This window comes from Rhododendron vialii, chromosome 3a (assembly GCF_030253575.1).
Source record: "Rhododendron vialii isolate Sample 1 chromosome 3a, ASM3025357v1".
NCBI lineage: Eukaryota > Viridiplantae > Streptophyta > Magnoliopsida > Ericales > Ericaceae > Rhododendron > Rhododendron vialii.
The window spans coordinates 32005452-32026246 of NC_080559.1; the positions used below are offsets into that span (position 1 = coordinate 32005452).

A 20795-nucleotide genomic window follows, 5' to 3' on the forward strand; every position below is an offset into this window, starting at 1 on the left:
TTAACCAAAGCTAAAATCAAATCTAATCAAACACTGTAGTAAAAGACGGTCATCCATTAGTTTAGTTTATGGGTTTCCGAACATATGTCAGAGACAAGAGCTGCCACAAAGGCAGCATAGTTGCAGCAGTAGCAACAGTGTCATAATATGAGCACAGTACCCACTCAGAGGAGAGAGAGAGAGAGAGAGAGTGTGTGTGTGTGTGGCAGGTGCAGCACTATGATCAGAACCATTAGTTTTATCCATGTACAGAAGATTCTGCAAACCCATGGTCCCTGAAATAAATATACCTACCACAGGGCTCATACTGCACAGCCCACTTCTTCTCTTTCTGAAGTTTGAAAGTTGAAATTTTCCAAAGGTGTTAGTAGTAGTATCTCTGTGCTTTCTATGATGAGTGGGAGAAATAGGTTCCCTTTCACTGCAACTCAGTGGCAAGAACTTGAGCACCAAGCTCTCATCTTCAAGTACATGGTCTCTGGTAACCCCATCCCACCTGATCTCCTCTTCACTGTCAAAAGCAGCTTGGAGTCATCTCTCTCCTCAAAGCTCATCCTTCACCAACCTCAACATTGTAAGTCCACTATACAGCTTTATCTTTTAGAAAGACTAGATTCTTTAGTACATCAAAACTATACATGTCTATCTATCTATCTATGCATATATGCTTGTTTGAAGGAAAAATGGGGTTTTGTTTGACTGGTGGGTGCAGTGGGGTGGAACTGTTTTCAGATGGGTTTGGGGAGGAAAATTGATCCAGAGCCAGGGAGGTGCAGGAGAACAGATGGAAAGAAATGGAGATGCTCAAAAGAAGCATACCCAGACTCAAAGTACTGTGAGAGACACATGCACAGAGGCAGAAACCGTTCAAGAAAGCCTGTGGAAACAACTAGTAGCACTACTGATACCAGTGGATCAGTCAACCAAAATCCAACCCCCTCTACTTACACTAACTCCTCCTCTGTCTCTTCCCTCTCACCAGTGGCCTCTGACTCCCACCCTCACCACAACCACCCTAGCTATAACTCTCATCTCCACCACCATTTCCTTTATCCCCATTCATCTTCTTCAAGGCCTCCTGGGCATGATTTTTCTTCCCAAGAAATCAATACCCACTTGCTCCTGGACTCAAGTCCTTGCTCCAATCCTAATAAACATAACAGGTTTGTCTATATCCATGTCTAGCAGTACTTGATTCTTTCTTTTCATGCCTTGAACCTTTTATTGATTATTTAACTTTATTTTGAGCGAAAAAAAAACAGGTATGGCTATGGAATGAAAGAGGAGGTTAATGAGCAGGCTTTCTTCTCTGAAAGTTCTTCAATGGAAGATCCTTGGAAACTGACACCACAGACTACGGGTTCATCTCTTGCCCATTTGAAACAGAGGTCAGGTTTACAGGGTGGTGGGTATCCTTTCTTGCAGCATCAAGGTCTCTCTGATACCTCGAAACAACAAAAGAACTTTTTTGAAATGCCCCTGAAAGTAGAGAGTGAAGATCAACCCAAGAAAGTAATGCACCATTTTTTCGACGAATGGCCAAAAAACAAGGATTCATGGGTTGATTCAGAGGGTAAATCTTCAGATTATGTGCCAGTTTCAACTACCCAGCTCTCGATTTCCATACCAAACTCTTCTTATGACTTCTTCGTGACCCGTAATGGCAACTGAACCCGCTGGGTGAAGGGGGAGAGAAACAGTTACCGACTGTACTTCAGTTTCTGAATTTGAATTCTAGTCAACTCCGGTCATTTTTGGTCTGCATAGTTACACTTTGTTTTGCAGATAAATAAGTTCAGTAGTGGGTTTCCGAGACAAAGGCCAAAGAGTACTTCAGAGTGGTGGGTCAGTGCTTTTACTCCTATGGCTTTCACATCTCTCTCTCTCTCTCTCTCTCTCTCTCTCTGTGTATGTGATGAAAGAAGTAGGGCGCTCTCTCTCTCTGTGTATGGGATGAAAGTAGGGCCTGCTCTCTCTCTCTCTCTCTCGGGTTGTTGGTTTGAATTACATGTATTAAATCTAGGACATGTATGTTTTGTTCCCACTACTTTTTCTCCACATCTTTTCAAAGATGTTTGAATGTTTTGGTTGCAAGATGACATCTTGAACATGTTTTAGATTTTCCCATAGCCTGCTTTCAAGCAAAACTCCAAAAGTGAGGGGCCCATAATTTGGTTGTTTAGTTTTTCCTAATGTAAACGATTTATCCAGCAGGGTAACACACCAACTCATAACAAAAGGTTTAGGAAACAGGCTTGGCGTACCCAAGCACAAGGTCACCTAGGAGGCTTTTTCAGTAATTCCACCAGAAATCCACCCTTGGCCACCCAATAAGGGAGATAAAATATAAAGGCAGAAAATAGGAAAACGTCCTTGAGTTTTTTCTTCCACATCCTCCTACTAGTCGCATGGCTCATTGGAAAAAGGCAGTAAGGTCTCGACTCTTGAGATGCATATAATAAGCGGTTCAACTACTAGTTACCAAGTTTGCTTCACAGCATATCCTAACTTAGAAATACTATAAACATAAAATCACATTGGCAAGTTGTGCAAATAGTTGTGTTTTTAGACTTTTTCTGTGCTAACATGGACAGGGAAATCAAATCTTTTGGCAAATTAAATACATTGAGGATGCAAATGGGTAGTATTTTCCCTCTCTTTTTTTATAGTCACTTCCTTTTTTGTTTTTACGTGATGTAAATTTACAATGTTGTCCTTGAAAGAGTATATAAACGAAAATTTAATTTTCTAAATTCACATCACATAAAAGATAAAAAGAAAGTGGTTATAAAAATTGGAGTGTACCCTATTCGGTTTGAATTTTAAAGAAGATTTGAGAGAAATAGATAAAAAAAATTATTAAAAAATAATTTTAAAAATTTTGAAATTCCAAAACGAACAAAGTTACCTATGCAAATATGTATGCATAATGGTCATGCTGGGGTTTTGTACTGTTTTGGTCATTGTGACTAGGAGAAGGGGATATAATGGTCATTGGGAATGTAGCCAACCCAACCCAGGTGCAATCAGATTGGACAGTGGCAAAAGGACTGTGGTTTTGGTTGTGATGGGTCTAGTCCATGGCAAGGCTATTAAAGGAGGTTGGTTCAGACTTCACCACCAGTCCTTTACAGACTTTTAACACAAACAAACATCAGTACCTATAAAAACTCATTTACCGTACTGTTTCAGACACCACAGTCTGCAGCTGACTCTCTGACTGTCAGGTCAGTCTACAAAAAAACTGACACAGAACATGAACCCCAGCCCCACCAGTTTTAACTCTTTCCCAAAACGCCATCGTTCTCCCTCTGTGATATTCCCAACCTTTCCTCTAACCTTTTTTATGGGTCAAACTTTCATCTTAATGGTCCATTTCGGCGAATCGGGGACACCGTATCGTGCTTTCCTGCAATTTACAGGCACATTCAGACCATCCACGTCCCGACAATTTATAATTCAGATATGTTTGTTAATTCTTACCGATAAGAGTTAATTTTAACCGATAAGAGTATTTCAATAAATTTAAATCATAGATTGCTGAGATGGATGGTCTGAATGCGCAACGCTCTACAAGGGCACTACAAAAAGGCAAAAGCACCCTAGAGTGTCCCCAATTTCCCATTTCGGACCACGCACAATAGAGCTAAAAATGCTCAGCATTTGCAAGGAGATTTACTAAATTCACTTCTTTTGGGGGTTGTATTAACAGTTGCTTATTTCACCTCAGACATCTCTGGGGCAGAGGGAATGCGGTGATATGGGCATTATACCTATGAATTTTAGCACCCTCCAACTTAATACATCACTAACAATTTTCACGTATTCAACCAATATTCCTAGGAAGCAAGGAGAGACAAGGAACAATCATAAGAATGTGTAAAACACTTTTACGTGCGTAAAACACTTTTCATAACATGTGCTTCACAATATAACTTGTAAAATCGAACTATGGGTGATATTAGCAACAAATGGGGGGATCGAAAACAACATCACTAAAAATAATGTAATTTTTTTACCAAGAACAAATGATACAAGATAAGACGAGGGCATATACATATACATAAACAGTTTCATGCAAGGAAAGTAACCATGAAACAGATAATTAACTGAATCATTTCTACACAACAGCTATTAGCAAACCCTAATTTTACAGGCAAAGATACCTCCAAGCCTTGTATGCATGGAATCAGATTGTAATGGCTAACCTGCTAAATTAGTTCCTATGCATGTTTTCATTCGTCTTCATCAGCAGCAACAGCATCTGCATTAAGCTTGTCATCATCTCCCCCAATTTCACCATCACTTAATTGCATCTCAGCCGAAAGCTCTCCATTAGGACTGGATTGTGGCTTCCTCTGTTGAGGCTCATCGTCATCTGATTCTGACCAGGCATGCCTCCTTCGACTGATGTTGGAAGGTGCAGCCTTCACCCAGAAACAAACAGACATAAAAGCATAGGTAAAAAAAAAAAAATCACTTTGAATAGGTAAAAATATTGGTAAAGGCACACCTTTATGTCCTTACTAGGTAGTAATAAAACAATCCTCCTGTTTTATAACGTATTAAGGCAAAATAAAATAAGGAATCAAAATATATAAAATAACAAACTAAAATGTATTAAGGGAACTTCTCTAGCTTTATCTACAGAAAAAAAGAAAAAGAAAAAGGAATGCACTAGGATAGAAGGCGATTGCCAAAATCATTTCTCTAAATATTATACATTTTGAAAAAACTTAGTATTTTCCAATTTAAAAAAAAAAATTCAACGATTTACTAGATATCAACGAGTTATTATGATTCATGAGAAAAATTTGAATTGTTTCTTGAAAAAAACTTAGTATTTTCCACTTCTCATTTTGCGGACGGGATAAACATTTTGGGATGGAGGTATGAATATCTTGGATGGAAAATGATACCATAAAAAACCTTGGAGAAAAAGATGAGTGATGCCAGTTCGCTAGACAAACAATAGCATAGAACCTTTTAAGGTTAGTTCTCTTACTTGGAAAAAATTCTAGCTGACAATAGCGTCCTAGACAAATTAGAATCGGAATGACCAAAATAAATATTCCAAGTATCGCCCAAAATATTATATAGGCAAGTAGAGAAAGATTACCACATCATCCTCAGCGTCAGAATCTTCAAGCCCAGCTGCTGCCAGTAGATCCTGGGCATTTTCTTCCCCTTCATCTTCTTGATCATTCATCGGATTAGAGGGATCCCTGTAATTCATGTTTCCATCTTCATCATCCAATTCTTCATGATCATCCACAATGTCAGCTTCGGCTTCGTTGGTCTCATAACGTGTCTTAGAGCCCTTGTCCCTCTTTCTTTTCTTTCCACCCTTTTTCCTCCTCTTCTCATTATGCCCTCCCTCCTCATCTTCGAAGTGCGACCTATCCTTCCGCTTAGTGGCAGGACTGATACTCTTCCATTGTTCCTGGAGACAAAGCATACTTTATTTCCACAAAATTCAGAGACAAACCAGATCTGCACAAAGATGGAAGCATAATTATCTCAAGCATATCACAAGTCAGACAAGATGCTGGTCAGTACCAGTAAAAAAGAGATGAAGATATGCTGAAACAAATTAAGATAAACACAATACGAAGCGTTACAAAACGTAACAATACAATATAGAACAGAATCATACACAAATAGAATACAAAACGTTAACAACCCTTACCTTTATGCGCTCTAAATTTTTCTCTTGTTGCATCACTTGCTTGAATTCATCTTCTTGTTTCCTTCTATCCATCTGCTTCCCCATGAGTAGAATGAGTGAATAAGTGAATGCATTAATATTTTAAAAGAACTATACTTCAAGTCAACACCAGCTAACCTGGAATTTCCTCTGTTCTTCAGCTTTTCGACGGGCTTCCTCTGCCAAAGAGACCTGGTGTGCAAGTTCTATTCTCTGCCTATTCTGCTGCTCGTCACGCTCAGCTGCCTCACAGTGAACTTTTGCAGCCTCGAGTAAGTGCTTGCAGTAATTAACATGGGTATCAATTTTCTTCTCATCAAACCCATGAAACTGAAGGTTTGAAGCTGAAGACAACTGACTGAATACTCTAACAGCATTCTTAAGCTCCGCCACAGTTGAACGCACCTATTACACCAGAATGATGAGAGATAGCCTCAGAGCTTCAACATAATTCAAAAAGATATCCAGCATTATAACTAGAAGCAGCACAGGTAACCAAAAAAAAAAAACTAAAACTAAAAAATGTATAACACTGATGATTCATGGTGCAACTAGAAGAAGTACAGACCACATAATGAGAATGAAGGAGCTAGCTACATAACACCTGCTATCTCCCTACTCACTATAATAGCCATTACAAAGCTATATGATGGTGGGAGGAGACTGATATCCGTTAATGAGGTCAGTTTCAGTTGGGTTACTTGTGTTACTAGTTATTCTTCTTTACATAAGCGTCATTGAAATCCATTGGTGTGTTTCTATTAGAAAATCTGTTGTTTGTCAATGAAACAGCCATCACAATCTTTTAAGGGATACTATGTAAAGAAGCTCAAAAGCATCAAGTTCATGGAATAAATGGCTGAAATACATGCATGCATGTGAGCAACTACAAAAACGATAAAACCGAAAGTATACACATTGTGAGATAGTAGAAGCGGCACCTCTTTGAATATACCATTGAAAACCGATATGTTTTAGCTAACTAAACCAAGAGATAACAAGACCAGTGACCGATCGACATGTCAACAGTTCAAGGAGAAAGAAAGGAGCCCATGTTCTCAGAATATTAGTATTAAGGACTAAGATGACCCTAATAGAAAGCAAATGAAGTTTTCCGAACAACAATAACGCACCCATGAGATTCCCAATCAAGGGGGTATGGGCAGGAGAATACTAGAGACAGAGTCACAGACCCGACCTTTGGCAATATATGCACAAAGTATTTGCTGTCAGAAAGCCCCCCCCCCCCCCCCCCCCCCCCCCACACACACACACACACACGACATGTACCTCCAAAAATTGAGAAACTCTAGGAACATTATGCCGTTGAACCATGCCCCCAAATCAAAGCCGGAAGGCATCAGAGAGGGTAGGCCTAGAGAACCGATTCAATTTTCATGCTCATTACCTTGCTTTCTTCATTCAGAATCCAGAAGCAAAGATGAGCTTTTCCGAAAAATAACAATTATCAGAGTTCCATGGTACAAGTACCACTAGATGAAATACAAAGAAAACTGCAAGGAAAGGTTTTCATCATTGGTAACCTCATCCACAGTCCTTTTCTGCTTTTGCAATGTTGATGCTGAGAACTTTTGCATTGCAACACCAGCATCAAATTTCAATGTGTAATTTGAAGGTGCCAAGTGAATAGCTCTTAGTAATGTCTTTTTGCAGTCTTGCCATTGTTCAGCTTCATAATGAGTACGAGCTAGGTAGAGAAGAACTTGACTGTCCGTATTATAGTAAAACTTCCGCAAACAATTTTGATACTGCAAATAAGGAAATGCCACCAACAAGTGCATTGAGTTAAATGTTTGAAAAGTGAAAAGATATTTAAATGTATCAAATAAGAAGCCATTCTGTACGGAACCATTTTCACAGCTAATGGAAAATCGCCATGAGCAAAATGCATGTGAGCCACATTTATCCGCACATCTGGCATCTCGTCATAGATGCTTCCACTTGCAGCTTGTTGGACCTTAAACACAGGAATAAGATGTGAGGGAAACAAAAATAGTTTGATCATCGCCCAAAATCAAGCAACTCAGCTACCTGTGTAAAAAGATCCTTTGAAACATCAAATTGACCTTTTTCTGCCAAGACCACTCCAGCACCATTGGCAGCATAAAGATTCGCTTTATGTTCACTCAGAACCTGCAAGCAATAGGATTAGTACAGTTCATTCCCGATCACAATGACATTTATCAGGACGTAAAAAATCTTGTATTCGAAGAGAAATAATCAGAGATCCTTCAGAGGACACCCAAATGAGCATCACTAAACTAGAGGGAACTTTTAAGTCACATGTCTACCAAAAGTATTGATACATGTATACCATAGGCAGACAAACATAATGCACAAAAGCCAACAATCGCTCAACACCAGCCTCTTCTAATCGTATATTTAGGATGGAGGACCCGAGGACACTGCTAAATGGTCATCTTCCTTTTATTGATTTTCTATTGTAAAATAGTATATATGAAGTTATACAGAGCAACTTTGGAAAAACATGCTTTATGGATTATCATAAAGCAGACTTAATCACAAAACATGATCACTAGGTGCATGATCAACCAAGTATGTAGGACACGTGTCCCTTACAGTCTAGTTCCAGTAAGAGCCCAAGCCCATCCTACTGCACATGAACGCATTTTTGTTCTCTGTCTCCTGGCTACCCCAATTTAGCAGCCCATGACAATGGAAGCAAAAAAATAAAAGGTCATTGTGTCTCATTTCCTCCAATTTCATGGTTTTTTTAGCCTTTTTTCTCAAAATTTCCTTCAATGACCAGAATCATAGATTCTTCCACCTTGAATAACAACAATAACAATACCTATGTAATCTCCAATCAAGGGTATGGGCGGGGAAGAACTAGATAACCTTTGGCAATAATGCACAAAGTGGCTGCTCTCAGAAAATTTTATCATTAGGATACAGGCCCCCTATACCTTCAAAAATTTAGGAACTCAAGAGACATGATGTCATAGAACCATGCCCCCAAATCAAAGCAGGAAGGCATCAGAGAGGGCAGCATATTACATCATGTAGCTTTCTAAAGAAAAGCTTTAAAAGCAAAAAGTGCTAATGTAAAAGTCACAGAATCAGATTTTGAAGTAGCGAGGAATACCATACTTTTGTGTACAATTCCTTGGCTTTTTCTAGATGAGTGGCCTCCAACTTAGGAGCTCTTTTCTCTGAGCGGACGGCTGCAAAGTAGTTCCAGTTTCCCTAACGACGACAAAGCAAGTAGATAAGCTACTGATATTTTTAGGTTACCTCAATACCAAAGATACATTGAGGTAATAACAAAATAACTGAAACCACCATCATGACGGTAGATGATTTTGATGCTTTAGTACAATGCCCTCCAGGTACAGACAACATGCTGTAAGAAAAGGTCTATCACCAAACTTAAGCTAAAGCTGGTTTAAGAAACAGAAGATGAGGGCAATCTGAACAATTTATTCACCAGACAAAGAGTAGCATAAGAATCTTTTCCGTCACTTGCGTCCTTAGCAGCCTTGAAGGTATCTTTTGCCTTAACCCAGTCATCATTTTTTAGCTCCAAGTCACCAAGCATCAGTAATGCATTTGGGCACTTATCATCCACCTTCAGAGCATCAGCAATCTATAAAAGGAAAAACCAACAACGATAAACCTTTTGTATGAAATAAAGAGTAACTGATAAGATAGCAAGAAAAGCAATAACAACCAGCTCAAGGCTTATATGGACATTATTTCGAGCTTTTGCAATTGCGGCAAGCCTCAGATAAGCATCAATATAATCTGGATACTGCAAAAATGAACACAGGTTAGACAAATTGGCAAATAGGGAAGTACTCACAAGGCATCAGACAAAAATTGAGAAAAAGATCGAAAACACTTATGCAAAGTGATGTTTGCAACTAAATTTCACAAAAGTTGATGATCTTCAATCATAAAGTCAAGCAAGGACTTGTAAACGCCCCCTTGCCTACCACTAATACACAATTAGAGACAAATGTCCATAACTGCAGATAACCTCCTCAAATCAGCATTAGGACCACATACAGGTCAAATAGTTATCTCAACGTAAATGCCAATGAAAGAACCTAAACCATATAACAGTTCAGAAACAAAAGAGTCCAGGTAAGGCAGCTCAAGGACAATAGGATGGCCGGAAAGAACATAAAGAGAGTGGTGAGCAAACAAGAAGATAACCCTGGCGTCGGGTCCCAAGTAGGTAAATGGTTCATTGATTAAACTTTTTCAAAAAAAAATCTCCAAATGGTTGGGTATTGTTAAAGCATCCAACTCAAACTCAATTGGCAATGAGTGGAGAGGCCGCCCAGGCTCACATACTAGATTTGGAGGCTATAGTTAACCAATGTGGGACAAGCTCTAACACTCCCCCGCACGTGCAACCCCTGACCCATACATGGAGAGATAAACAATAGATCCATAACATAGGGATCACAACGAACAACGAAACAAGGTGCACCTAAGGCATAAACCACGAGGCAATCAATTAAGAATCTTGTCCAAATGCCTCCGAAAACCTAGCTTTGACACCATGTTAAAGCATCCAACTCAAAACCAATTGACAATGAGTGGAGAGGTCGTTGGTTATAATTAACCAATGTGGGAGAAGATCCAACAGGTATCTAGGATTCCAAGCTATGTTGAGCTCAAATTCACCATAAGGCCAAAAATAAGAGCAAGAGGCACGCAAAAATGGCAGAATAAATTACATGAGAGTGCTATGATAACTCCAAGTTTCGTTACTATTGTGATTAGCAAAGCTCGGGTGGATAATTGCATTACAAAAAACAAGTGTACCTTGAACAAGATCAACCGGTATAAAATGCTTGCGCTTTCAGCTTTATTTAACTGCTCGAATAGCCTAGCCAGGTTAAATAATACTGAGATTTTGTTCCATGGTACTTCCATGGTAAAACCATCTTCCTCAAGTCGATGGAAAATTTGTGTGTCCTTGTACTGATAGATGGATGCACTGGCATCAATGGGATAGGGTGGTGATTTATCCTTAATGATGGTGCACCAAATGCCATCACCTAGAGCCTCCCGGTAAGTTTGTTCAGCCAGCTGAAATTGAGGATAACATCAAAGATGATTAGAAATGTAGCACTAAACCCATTATTTGTACAGAAGGGTAAGAGTAACAAAACAGATCATTTACTTTCAAGGAAGTTAAGAAAAAGCTCAAGACAAATATAATTCAAACCTCAAAATCTCCTCTTTCAAATTGTAGGACTCCAATATTGTTGAGCAACTCTACTGGTACTTCTTCACGCCCCTTTTCCAAAAGACCACGGGCCTGTAACAACATCCAAAAGGGAAAAGGAAAAAAATTACATGGAAACCAAGCAGTATGGTGAGAATACAATTTATGTAATCATTTGAAGTAAGACGATGATTCAAGCATGATTGTTTAAGGATTTGCCAGTGAACAGAGGCCATGACCATCCCAAGATTTGCATTCCACAAACAGATATTCAACTATACAAGGTACTGTTAAACATTTTCGGGGATTTCTGAAACCAGCACTAGATAATGGTTGTGATTCAAAGTGCCCATCTGACCCCCCAGTAAAACAGATCAAAACTCTAGTTGTATAGAACAATAGAAAATCTACAACTCAGAAAAGAATAAAAAGCAAATGCCCATACTGTTTTGAAGGCTTCTAAAGCTGCACCTGCATCAGTTGAAATCAGCAATTCTCCAAGATCCAGAAATGCCTGCATTAAGGTGAGAAGAGTGAAAGAATGCATAATGTTTCGTCCAGTAATGAACTTGACAAACATGGAAATCTCAAAGGACAAAAAGTCAAAAGTGGATAAGGCCAAAATGACTTGCGTAGAGTATGAGTAGAGGAAATTGTGCTATCACTATTGTACAGGAGGGGAAAATCCCAGAAATTAACAGAGTGAATGTGGATTAAATATGTCACATAGTAATAAAAATGTAAACAAAAACAGCATCACTTGAAGAATTGGAACATTACCAACATCATCAAAGATATAATCAAAGAATGACCTACAACCGAATGATTTAGAATGATGTAGAAGAATGAACGTTCCCCATTGTCAACGTGTCTCATATGAAATAATCTTGAACATCCATGTTCAACTGCACCTCTTTGGTGGGAAACAGAAGAAAAATGCATTGTTCTCCAAACTAAAGCAGAATTTGTATAAAAACTCAATTGTCGGCTATAGTTAATACTAATATTCTTATTAGTAAGCTGAATACAGTTCCTCATGCATCCATACAAGAGTCAGACAGGTATTTCTATGTAATTTACCTCTTCATCACTCAAATAGAACATGTATTTGCAATTAACATCTTAACAAGGAATTAAAGCATAGAAGAAGAACTAAACAACAAAATAACTAACCTGTGGATCACGTGGATCAATCTTAGTAGCTTTCTTGAGGAACTCGTGGGCCTTCTCAGTTTGCCCAAGTTGAATGTAAATGTACCCAAGAGCCTTCAAAAAGGAAAAATACAATTCAGTCATTGCCAACATATTGCCATCTATATTCATAAAGATGCCATAAAATCAGAAACAGACAAAAAGGATAAAAATTTTAAGCAAGAACTGCCAACATAGTTGCTGTCATTATACTTACTTTCAATGTCTCACAGTTATCAGGGTAAACCTCCAAGACCTTTTCAAAGTTCCCAAGAGAACTTTTAAAATCTCCCAGTTTCAATTGCACTTGTCCCAAACCTGTACCAGAGTAACCAAATGTGTAGAATGAAAGGTAGATGAGAGAGGATGGATCAACTGAAAATACTCAAAACAGACATGAAGTCCACAGAATCAATTCCAAATGATGCACACGGTAAGGTATCTCCAGTAATATCATGGTTACTTCTTATGATATAGATAACGCACTCTTTGAGTGATGCTTCATAACGAATGAATCCCTCTGACAAGCTGTTAAATGGACTTTCTTAAGACATACATTAACCACCGATCCAAACGCATTTGACCACTATACCACATGTTTCAAAATCATTATAACGCACTAAAATACACATTTCAGTCCTTTCATTTTTTTTTAAACCAAAAATATGTTAAAAACATGAAGATCCATAGGCAATAACACAGCTAGTAGATTCTGGGAAGTCAAAAGACCTAAACTGACTGAAACTTGAGTAACATCAAACATTGATAAGGATAGGCCAATACCCCCACGGAAGCTTGGAAAGAAAGAGAATACAGAAAAAAGGACAGTAGAAGAAAAACAGCAAGATGTAACAATGAAACAAGCATCAGAAAATCTACAGACCATAATAAGGTAATACAAACTCCTGAGGCTTATTGCTTTCCTTTACAGATGCCATGTAGTAGAGTCCCGCTTTTTCATAGTCCCCCTGCAGTCGAGAAATAACATTATTTGTTCCATTAGGAGCATTACAACAAGGGGAGAATTGGGGTGGGGGGGGCCTGCAGATTTTTATGCGCAAACAAAAAATGTTCTAAGAATCAGTTAAAAAATTGGTAACTTAACTGTAAAGAGAGAAGAATAATTGACATACCTTGCTATGGTACGACCGAGCCAAATTGTAGTACGAATGTGACTTGGTTGGCCCATGATTAGTTATTGCAAGTGTAGTTTCGGTTAGTTGCTCAACTAGAAAATGTTGACCAGTGAAGAAGAAGTGGTTCGCCAGATAATTCAGTGACATTGCACAGTAAGGGTAAATCTCGAAAGCTCTTTGCATATTTTCCATTCCTCTCCTAATATCACCAGCTGCATAGACAATTGAATCAATCAAGTAAAAGAACAAGGTAGCATGGAACTCATTGAAAAACAAAAACCAAACCCCAAAACAATTTTGCTGCAGGGCTTATATTTGTTGTTCAGTTTACTTTCCGCACTAAGGGTCGTTGTGTAATTCGATCATATCGTTTTAAACAAATATATGAGGTGAAAGGGCAGATAAGGTTCCCAAAAGCCTATTTTTGTCTCTCTTCCTCCTTTTTCCACTTCTTCTCTTCATATACAAACCCTAGTTTCACAATTTGCAATTCAACTAGTTTAAATAGCAACGAACTAATAGGTATATATACATCAATACATGTGAGAATTTTTTACATGATCTATGCACTATGTATGTAAGCACTATTGTACGTGGAGCAGCTGACCTTCGTTTGTATGCAAATCCAAAATTCCAAGTGCCACAAGAGCTTCAACATTTTCTGGGTCTAGCTACAGTTATTAAATTTAACATAATCCGTTATCAACATCAGCCCAAACTTGCAACAGAAAGATGACACTCATTGACAAACTAAGCTGTATGCACTATTGACTTGCCTGCAAAACTCGGTGAAAGGCTTGCTTTGCCTTCTCAAATTGACCCAACTTGTAACGACAGAGACCGATGCCAAGTCTTACAGCTCCGGGACATTGTGGATAGACTTGCAAGGCCCTCTTGAAAAAGAATATTATAAGTAAACAGAAATAAGCCCAAAAAGGATACCATACCCACAGAACAACAATATTCGGATATTCCATGGGAGAAAGAGTTTCTCACAACCGAAACTAAAATAAACTCGGAGATGTAAAGCAACAAGCTAAGAAACTCCACATAGCAGCCAAGGTCCGATTAATGTGGTTAACTAACAAACCTTGTACAACTCCAGTGAATCGGAATATCGACCTCGGTTAAATTGAACACATGCCTGCAAAATAAGGCTAGTCAATTTCTGTAAAATCAAAACATTTGCAGGCAATCAGAAAAATATAAGAGCAAAAGATATTTTGAAGTTGAATTTCCATACATGTGCAAAAATACTAAGCAAAAAGGAAAATTGGAGAATAGGCTATGTTGAATCACCTTAATCTGGAATCATGTCTACCCAAGGAAATATTCTAAGCACTATACATTAAAGGAAACTACCTAAATCAAAAGTGAAGATTTCCATTTTTACTAGATACTATCACTATGTCACCAAAGGACATCATATTGCAAATTTCAGGGGGAATACAAACCAATTATCTGCACTGCCTACCGAAGATATTTTCCGAAATCTGCCTATACAGGAAGATAATGGCTACCTGACCAAGAAGTGCAGAAACATTATCGCGATCGCCATCCAACACAATCTTGAATGCATTAAATGCCTGTTCTATGTCACCCTTAGCCAGTAAAAGCTGACCTGTATCCAGAATCAGTTAGAAGTGTGAGATCTCCTCAGTCTGTGATCTGTAAACACGAAGTTCTACACTGCGCAGAACGAATTGTAACACTGCCACTCCATAATCAAATGAAAGCAGGACAAAACAAAAAACACCTGCTGATGAGAGAAAATCCAGTAACATGAAACTAATTGACATGTAATAAATAAATAAACAATGAATATCAGTTTAGATCCTTCAGAGGTATCATTGCACCTTCTAGGAAAAGCACAATCTTATATGCGACAATAATATTGAATATTTTTATGGTTACTGGTAAGGAAGAATAGACCCAACCAGATATACAAGTTTTTGTCTTGTGCATTAAATTAGCTGTGAAAGTGGAAGCTGAGCCCCATGGTTTTGTCAGGAGTGCACACCAAGACAGAAAATCGGCTATTAGATATTTAATCCTAAAAAAATTATGTCTTTTCGACACGTACGGCCGTTTGATATTCTTAGCTGTCCATTTTCCTCACTTCTCGTGGTCTCTCCTCCGTGTTACCATAATGGCAACCCTCTTAGTGAAACCAATATCTCTCATTTAATGAAAATCTTCATACATTTACTCTTGTCAATCGTCTGGCTGATGCACACAGTATTACAATAATGAACGCCAATTTCAACAACTTAAATAGCAATTCTGGATTCCCAACGGACCGAATTCAAAATAATTCATCTTCGGATTTCATATCCACAAGTTATCGATCTCCATTACATGTGCAGTCCACCGTAATAAATGCACGTACAGAATATGAATATCCGTCAACTAGTTGTCAATAAATAAAGCAGCCAGATGATGCTAACCTTTTCCGACCCAAGTAGAAGGTTCATGCATGTCAATTCTTGATGCTTTGTTGTAGTACTGTGTTGCCATGATAAAATGCTCTTCCTTTTCTCTTTGTTTTGTCTCGATTTTTCCAAGGTAACTATAATAAGCCCCTAAAGCATTTAGGATGGCAATCCTCTCGTATCTCACATCCGCGTAATATTCATCGATTTCTTCAGCACAAGAAACCAAAATCAGAACATTCACCTAAAACCCCAAAAAGGAGACATTTTCTAATCTTGCCCATCAACCACTAAAACAATACATAACGAGTACAGTAAACGGAATGACAAGACACGGAGAGGAACAAAATGACTAAATACCAGGACTAGATCCTTCCTCCAGAATTTGGCGGAATTGCTCAATTTTGCCTTGCTTGAAGTACTCCCTCTGCATCAACGCCAGTAACAAAACCCACTAATAAGCTAAGAGAAGTCGATTTTTTTCAAACCAACGTACTGCTTGGACAGTCAATGGACTAAAATACCCGACACACAGACGACTAACAAGCAGTACAAAATTAACAGTCCAAAGTATCAATAATTAGAAAAAGCCACAATCTAAGTATGAATGAGTGGGTGCAAACAAGCCGACTCAAATACCGTTTTGTTCAAGCTTGGATAGAAAACTTAACAAGCTTAAAAAGCATGTTCCGGCCCACCTTGTTTACCAATCGGCAGCTATTGGTTTATGAGTCCTAACCTAAGTCACATAATGAGCATGAAAGTGACTTTCAAAAATATCCCAAGGACCCAAGCTACTAAAATTGCAAGGAATTGAGAGCACGAGCGCATGGCAATGATGGATTGAGAGTGCGAACGAAAGGGTTCTGCTAAAGAATTATGTGCTAAAGTCCTAACCTAAGTCACATAACACCCATGCGGGAGGGGAACCGTGAAAGCGTAGTAGAATTGCGAGAGAGAGGATTGAGAGCCCGAGAGCAGAGCCAAGATTGAGAGCGTGAATGGATGGCCTATGTTACTAAGGTCCTAAACCCATAACAACTCTATGCACATTGAAATTTTTTAAAACTGAGACTATTCGGAATACAAATACATTCGAGTGGCGTAATTCTGTACATGTGTGAGTATACAGAGTGGAATAACTAACCGCGATGATGAGCCAGAGATCGAGGGGTGCTTGTTCGGCCTTGAGAATGTCGAGTATATCTGAGGCGTCTCTGGGGAGCTGGTCGAGGACGACCCTAACCTCCTCTTCGGAGTTCTGCACCGGAATATACACGCTCGCCATTGGATCTCCCGCGTCGATTTCCGGCCGATATCTCAAGATTCTCTTAGAAAACAAACCCTAATTCTGAAACTCCAGCGGCCCAAACTCATATGACGAACTGAACGGAAGTAACTTGCCGGAGGAGTATCTGGGCCTCCGGTGTGGGGGTGCTGTATTTATATTGTTCTGTTTCGAGGGTGGTATACATCTAACTTTGCGTATTTGTGAAAAGAACCTCCGATTTTTTGGTAATTCTGGTATTGTCCAGGGAAAGAGGGGGAACCGTGTTATTACTCATTAGTTTAAGAGATTTTTTGTTTTTATCCCATACACTATTCATATTTTGTCCCTAAATTACTAATTTGGCGAATTTATCCTCTCAAGTTTCTGATTGATTCTTATTTCGTCCAATCGTTAAAGATTATTAACATTTTGGACAAAAAACCTGTTACATGCCTATCATATGCAATCGAAACCCAGATGAATGGGGCAAAAATGTCAATTCACCCCTCATAGAATATACACATTCTTGTGGGTATGTTCCGTGAAGGGTGGAATGACTTTTTTGCCCCTTTCATTTGGGTTTTGATAGGCATGTGACAGGTTTTTCATCTAAAATTTTAACTACCATTAACGATTAGACGAAATAGGAATCAATCAAAAACTTGAAGGGATAAATTTGTCAAATTAATATTTTACGAACGAAGTAGACAAAATATGGATAGTTTATAAGAGAAGGAAAAAAAAACTTATTGTGGGAACATCTTTAAGAGTTTCGAAATACACTAAATTCATTTAAACCTTAATTCCACAGTACTGTTAAACTTGTTATATTAAACTTCGTGAGAGAGAGAGAGTTGATAGCGTGAACGCATAGTTAGGATTGAGAGAGGGAGCAAAGAATTTCAATGAAGTATCATGTAACTACGTATGTTATCCTCCTCCAACTTTATTCTTAGGGAAAAATAAGAAAATAGTCGAAAAGTTGATATAGTGAGAGGCAAATGGATAGTTTGAGAGCACTTGAAGTATCATGTTCAAATAAAAAGAGAGGAAAAGAAAGGGAACCTCAAGTTTTGAGTTGCGTAACGAAGATAGAATGTTTAGAGTGGCTATGAATGTTTAGGGCCCTTGGGAAAGAATAATTTGGATCGACGCATGTTAACATAAAAAATAGAAACTTCAAATTGAGTCCGAATGGTAAATATAATTTAAATATTCTATTAGTTTAATTAGAACTTATCCATTTTTGTGAATAGGGGGGAATCCGATAGGACAAGAAAAAGTCCATAACTCAACACTCTCTAAGCTAAGAGATTTACTCTTCGGTCAAACAAATGGACAAAAAAACAAAGAATATTTGTTATTTGATCAATTTTGTTTCTTGATCGACATAATATTATTATTATTTTCTCAATTAAATTGGCAGTTGCTTCCAACTTAAGCAATAAGCACGAATCGAGTAGTGTAGCTGTGTAGGGATTGAATTAACAAAAACTGGCACTTTCAGAACTCAAGGGATAAAGGTGAAATTAGCCTTTCAAAAAACTAAAAACATAAATAATCAGAAATCACGGGCTCCTACGGGAACGACGTCGCATTCCACTTTCTCTTCTCCAAAAACCATTGTAGTACGTCACGTCGGAGCTCGTTGCATCTCCGATTGTGTTCTCGTGGAAGCAATGGGCATCAAATGGTAATCTCGAACATGCAATTCCCTCTTTGAAATTTTACGATATGTATCTAATTTACAGATATACACTTATGCTGCTCTCTCATCGTTCGTTCTAGGGTTTTGCATTGGCAACCCAATGCCGGAAACACAATCAACAGCCAAATCCGGAACGAAATCTCTCAGTGTGCCAAAAGCATCAACGGGGTGAAGGAAGGAAGGTGGAAAGCTACCCTCACTTTTTACAAGCCCATGCTTAGAGGTACTTGTCCCCATCCCCTCTTTTCAAATGAGTTGCACACAATCCTGCTTAGGCATTATACAGTACACAAACACACTTGATGTTTATGGGTTTTGTTGTAACAATTACTTGAAAGAATAATCTATATAAGGCCTAGTTTCCCAAAGTGCTAAAAGTTCTAAAGGTTTTTTTTTTCCTTCACAAAATATTAGTACTTTTAGCACTTTTGGAAAACTAAGCCTTAGATGATTCTTTCGAGTAATTGTTATAGCCCCTTTGGATTGAGAGGTTTGGTGAGAAAAGAAAAGAAAGAAGAATCTCACTACTTATTTGGATAAAATAGGTGGGAAATTACTGAGGAATGCGTGTGAATGCAAGGTTTATTTTGTTTCTCACCTTTTCTCACAGCAAATGGTGAGATTTTGCGAGAAATCATAACGCTCTCCTTTCTTATGAATCACCCGATCCAAAGGGGCTGTTAGAGCAATCACGAGAAGCTGAATTTAATGCTCTATTTCTTCGAATCTTCGATGGAAGTACTTTTGAGTGTAGGTTTTTGCGTACACACGTGTATGTTGGATGTGCATGGGGTTGCAATTAGTATGCAAGTTTTGGATTAATTGATAGGCCATGTAGCTGAATTTCCTCATCTATATAGTCAAACGAAGTACACGCAATTGTTCGTATGTGGTTACAAACTTACAATACATTTATATTGGTAACACATCGAATTTATTTGCAATTTTTCGAATGGTGTTAAAATAAGCATCTCCCACTGAATTTCATTACAGTATTTGTCTTCAAATGAAGTACTTTTAAATTATGTGTGCGTGTATACCAAAACAATTGAGCCTTATGTCTCAATCAATTAGGATTGGCTACATGAACATATAAGTTGGTCGCTTATTGGGGTTCATTTATATGCAAGTTTTGATGAAATGTCAGACCGTGCATCAGCAGCTGAATTTCCTTGCCTCTCTCTTCAATTCAAGCATATATAAATGTGTTTGTCTATATATCCATATATGATTGTATACGTTTGATTGGTTATGGGTTATCAATTATCATTTATAGTTTATGGGTTATCAATACTTATCATTTATATGCAAGTTTTCGTTGAATTATTAGAACAAGCATCGGCAGCTGAATTTCCTCGGGAGTTCCTAGGGATATCGGTTCTGGTCCTTCTGGAGCAGCCAAATAAGTACTACTTCGTAATTCGAGGGCAGAAGATAGTTCTTGAGGCGGAGCAGATAATTCAGACAATTATGGAAAAGCTGCAATCTTACAAAACAAGGGTGTCACTCAATTTCGAGGTTTGTTAAGGATGATGACTACGTAAAGGTGCTGATTTGTTCTTCATTTTGAGGTTTATGTTAGGTTTTCTGTTTAGTTGAAGTTGATACCAAATTACGAGGATTATGGCTTTGTGTAATAGTCGTTTTTTAATCGTAGAAGAAAATCACAGTAGTAAATGGCCCGTGGCCTATGAGCTGCGCAATACAGGCTAGGCCCTTTGCTTGTTAGATATGTTCATCGTGTGGTGAATGGTGATAAGTCTCCTCTGATGAAGATAACTTTTTTTTTTTTGATCCGCGATGAAGATAACTTCATCAATAAAACTTGACACTTAGTTCAACTTTTCCTCCGTTTTCTATCATGATATGTCATTGCTTTATTTTTTGACAACTACGAGGTATGTATTACGTAGGGCTGCAAACGAGTCGAGTCGAGTCGAGCTCTACAGTGTTCAAGTTTGTTTATTAAGTTTTTAATGAACACAAGCTCGAGCTCAAGCTCAGTGAAAACTTAACGAGTCGAGCTTGAGCCAAGCGGGCCTTGGCTTGACTCGAGCTCGAGCTTGTTCACGAGCCTCAACGGAACAACTAAAAATGTATATATATCCTCGCATAGGCTTAATACAA

At 38.3% G+C, this 20795-nt stretch overlaps 3 protein-coding genes and 1 non-coding gene across 8 annotated transcripts in view; 2 read left to right on the forward strand and 2 right to left on the reverse strand.

Annotated features, from left to right (window-relative positions):
- Positions 1–17124, reverse strand: LOC131320028 (protein CTR9 homolog). Of its 3 annotated transcripts, XM_058350560.1 has the most exons (25): positions 16838–17124; positions 16051–16117; positions 15706–15900; positions 14779–14879; positions 14349–14402; positions 14035–14151; positions 13866–13929; positions 13256–13470; positions 13006–13090; positions 12340–12440; positions 12105–12197; positions 11377–11445; positions 10932–11024; positions 10526–10792; positions 9420–9500; positions 9177–9335; positions 8840–8935; positions 7760–7861; positions 7578–7685; positions 7252–7476; positions 5846–6112; positions 5690–5761; positions 5120–5443; positions 4209–4427; positions 1–555 (listed from the first exon to the last, which is right to left on the reverse strand). In XM_058350560.1, the coding sequence occupies exons 1-24, from the start codon at positions 16976–16978 to the stop codon at positions 4236–4238; spliced, it is 3288 nt and encodes a 1095-aa protein (XP_058206543.1). In that variant the 5' UTR covers positions 16979–17124; the 3' UTR covers positions 1–555; positions 4209–4235. The 3 variants fall into 3 exon arrangements, with proteins under 3 accessions (XP_058206543.1, XP_058206542.1, XP_058206545.1); XM_058350559.1 differs by lacking the exon at positions 1–555 and having other exon boundaries at positions 3978–4427; XM_058350562.1 differs by lacking the exon at positions 1–555 and having other exon boundaries at positions 3978–4427; positions 13866–13925; positions 14031–14151.
- LOC131320029 (growth-regulating factor 1-like) lies at positions 391–2126 on the forward strand. The gene is made up of 3 exons (XM_058350563.1): positions 391–574; positions 713–1163; positions 1263–2126. Exons 1-3 carry the CDS (start codon positions 391–393, stop codon positions 1669–1671), a joined length of 1044 nt encoding a protein of 347 aa, XP_058206546.1. The 3' UTR covers positions 1672–2126.
- Positions 7024–7131, reverse strand: LOC131321490 (small nucleolar RNA snoR100). Its single transcript, XR_009198534.1, has one exon. It is a non-coding gene; the product is annotated as a small nucleolar RNA snoR100 (small nucleolar RNA).
- LOC131320030 (mediator of RNA polymerase II transcription subunit 20a-like) overlaps positions 11188–20795 on the forward strand; it is a 20130-nt gene continuing 10522 nt past the window's right edge. Inside the window, exons 1-3 of one of the 3 annotated variants that reach the window (XM_058350564.1) lie at positions 18523–18653; positions 18749–18891; positions 19999–20186. In XM_058350564.1, coding sequence (XP_058206547.1) covers positions 18640–18653; positions 18749–18891; positions 19999–20186 — 345 coding nt within the window. In that variant the 5' untranslated portion in view covers positions 18523–18639. Of the gene's footprint in view, positions 11193–18522; positions 18654–18748; positions 18892–19998; positions 20187–20795 lie in introns of those variants that run through there. The other 2 variants (XM_058350568.1, XM_058350566.1) reach the window with 2 other exon arrangements.

What these genes read in the sequence shown, in the direction of transcription:
- LOC131320029 (XM_058350563.1), top strand. Translation starts at nt 391, where the DNA reads ATGATGAGTGGGAGAAATAGGTTCCCTTTCACTGCAACTCAGTGGCAA. An exon ending in CCTTCACCAACCTCAACATT is followed by an intron (nt 575 to 712) that starts GTAAGTCCACTA and finishes TGGTGGGTGCAG; the next exon opens with TGGGGTGGAACTGTTTTCAG. An exon ending in AATCCTAATAAACATAACAG is followed by an intron (nt 1,164 to 1,262) that starts GTTTGTCTATAT and finishes AAAAAAAAACAG; the next exon opens with GTATGGCTATGGAATGAAAG.
- LOC131320028 (XM_058350560.1), bottom strand. Translation starts at nt 16,978, where the DNA reads ATGGCGAGCGTGTATATTCCGGTGCAGAACTCCGAAGAGGAGGTTAGG. An exon ending in CAAAGGATCTTTTTACACAG is followed by an intron (nt 7,686 to 7,759) that starts GTAGCTGAGTTG and finishes CCTGTGTTTAAG; the next exon opens with GTCCAACAAGCTGCAAGTGG. An exon ending in TTCCATTAGCTGTGAAAATG is followed by an intron (nt 7,477 to 7,577) that starts GTTCCGTACAGA and finishes CCTTATTTGCAG; the next exon opens with TATCAAAATTGTTTGCGGAA.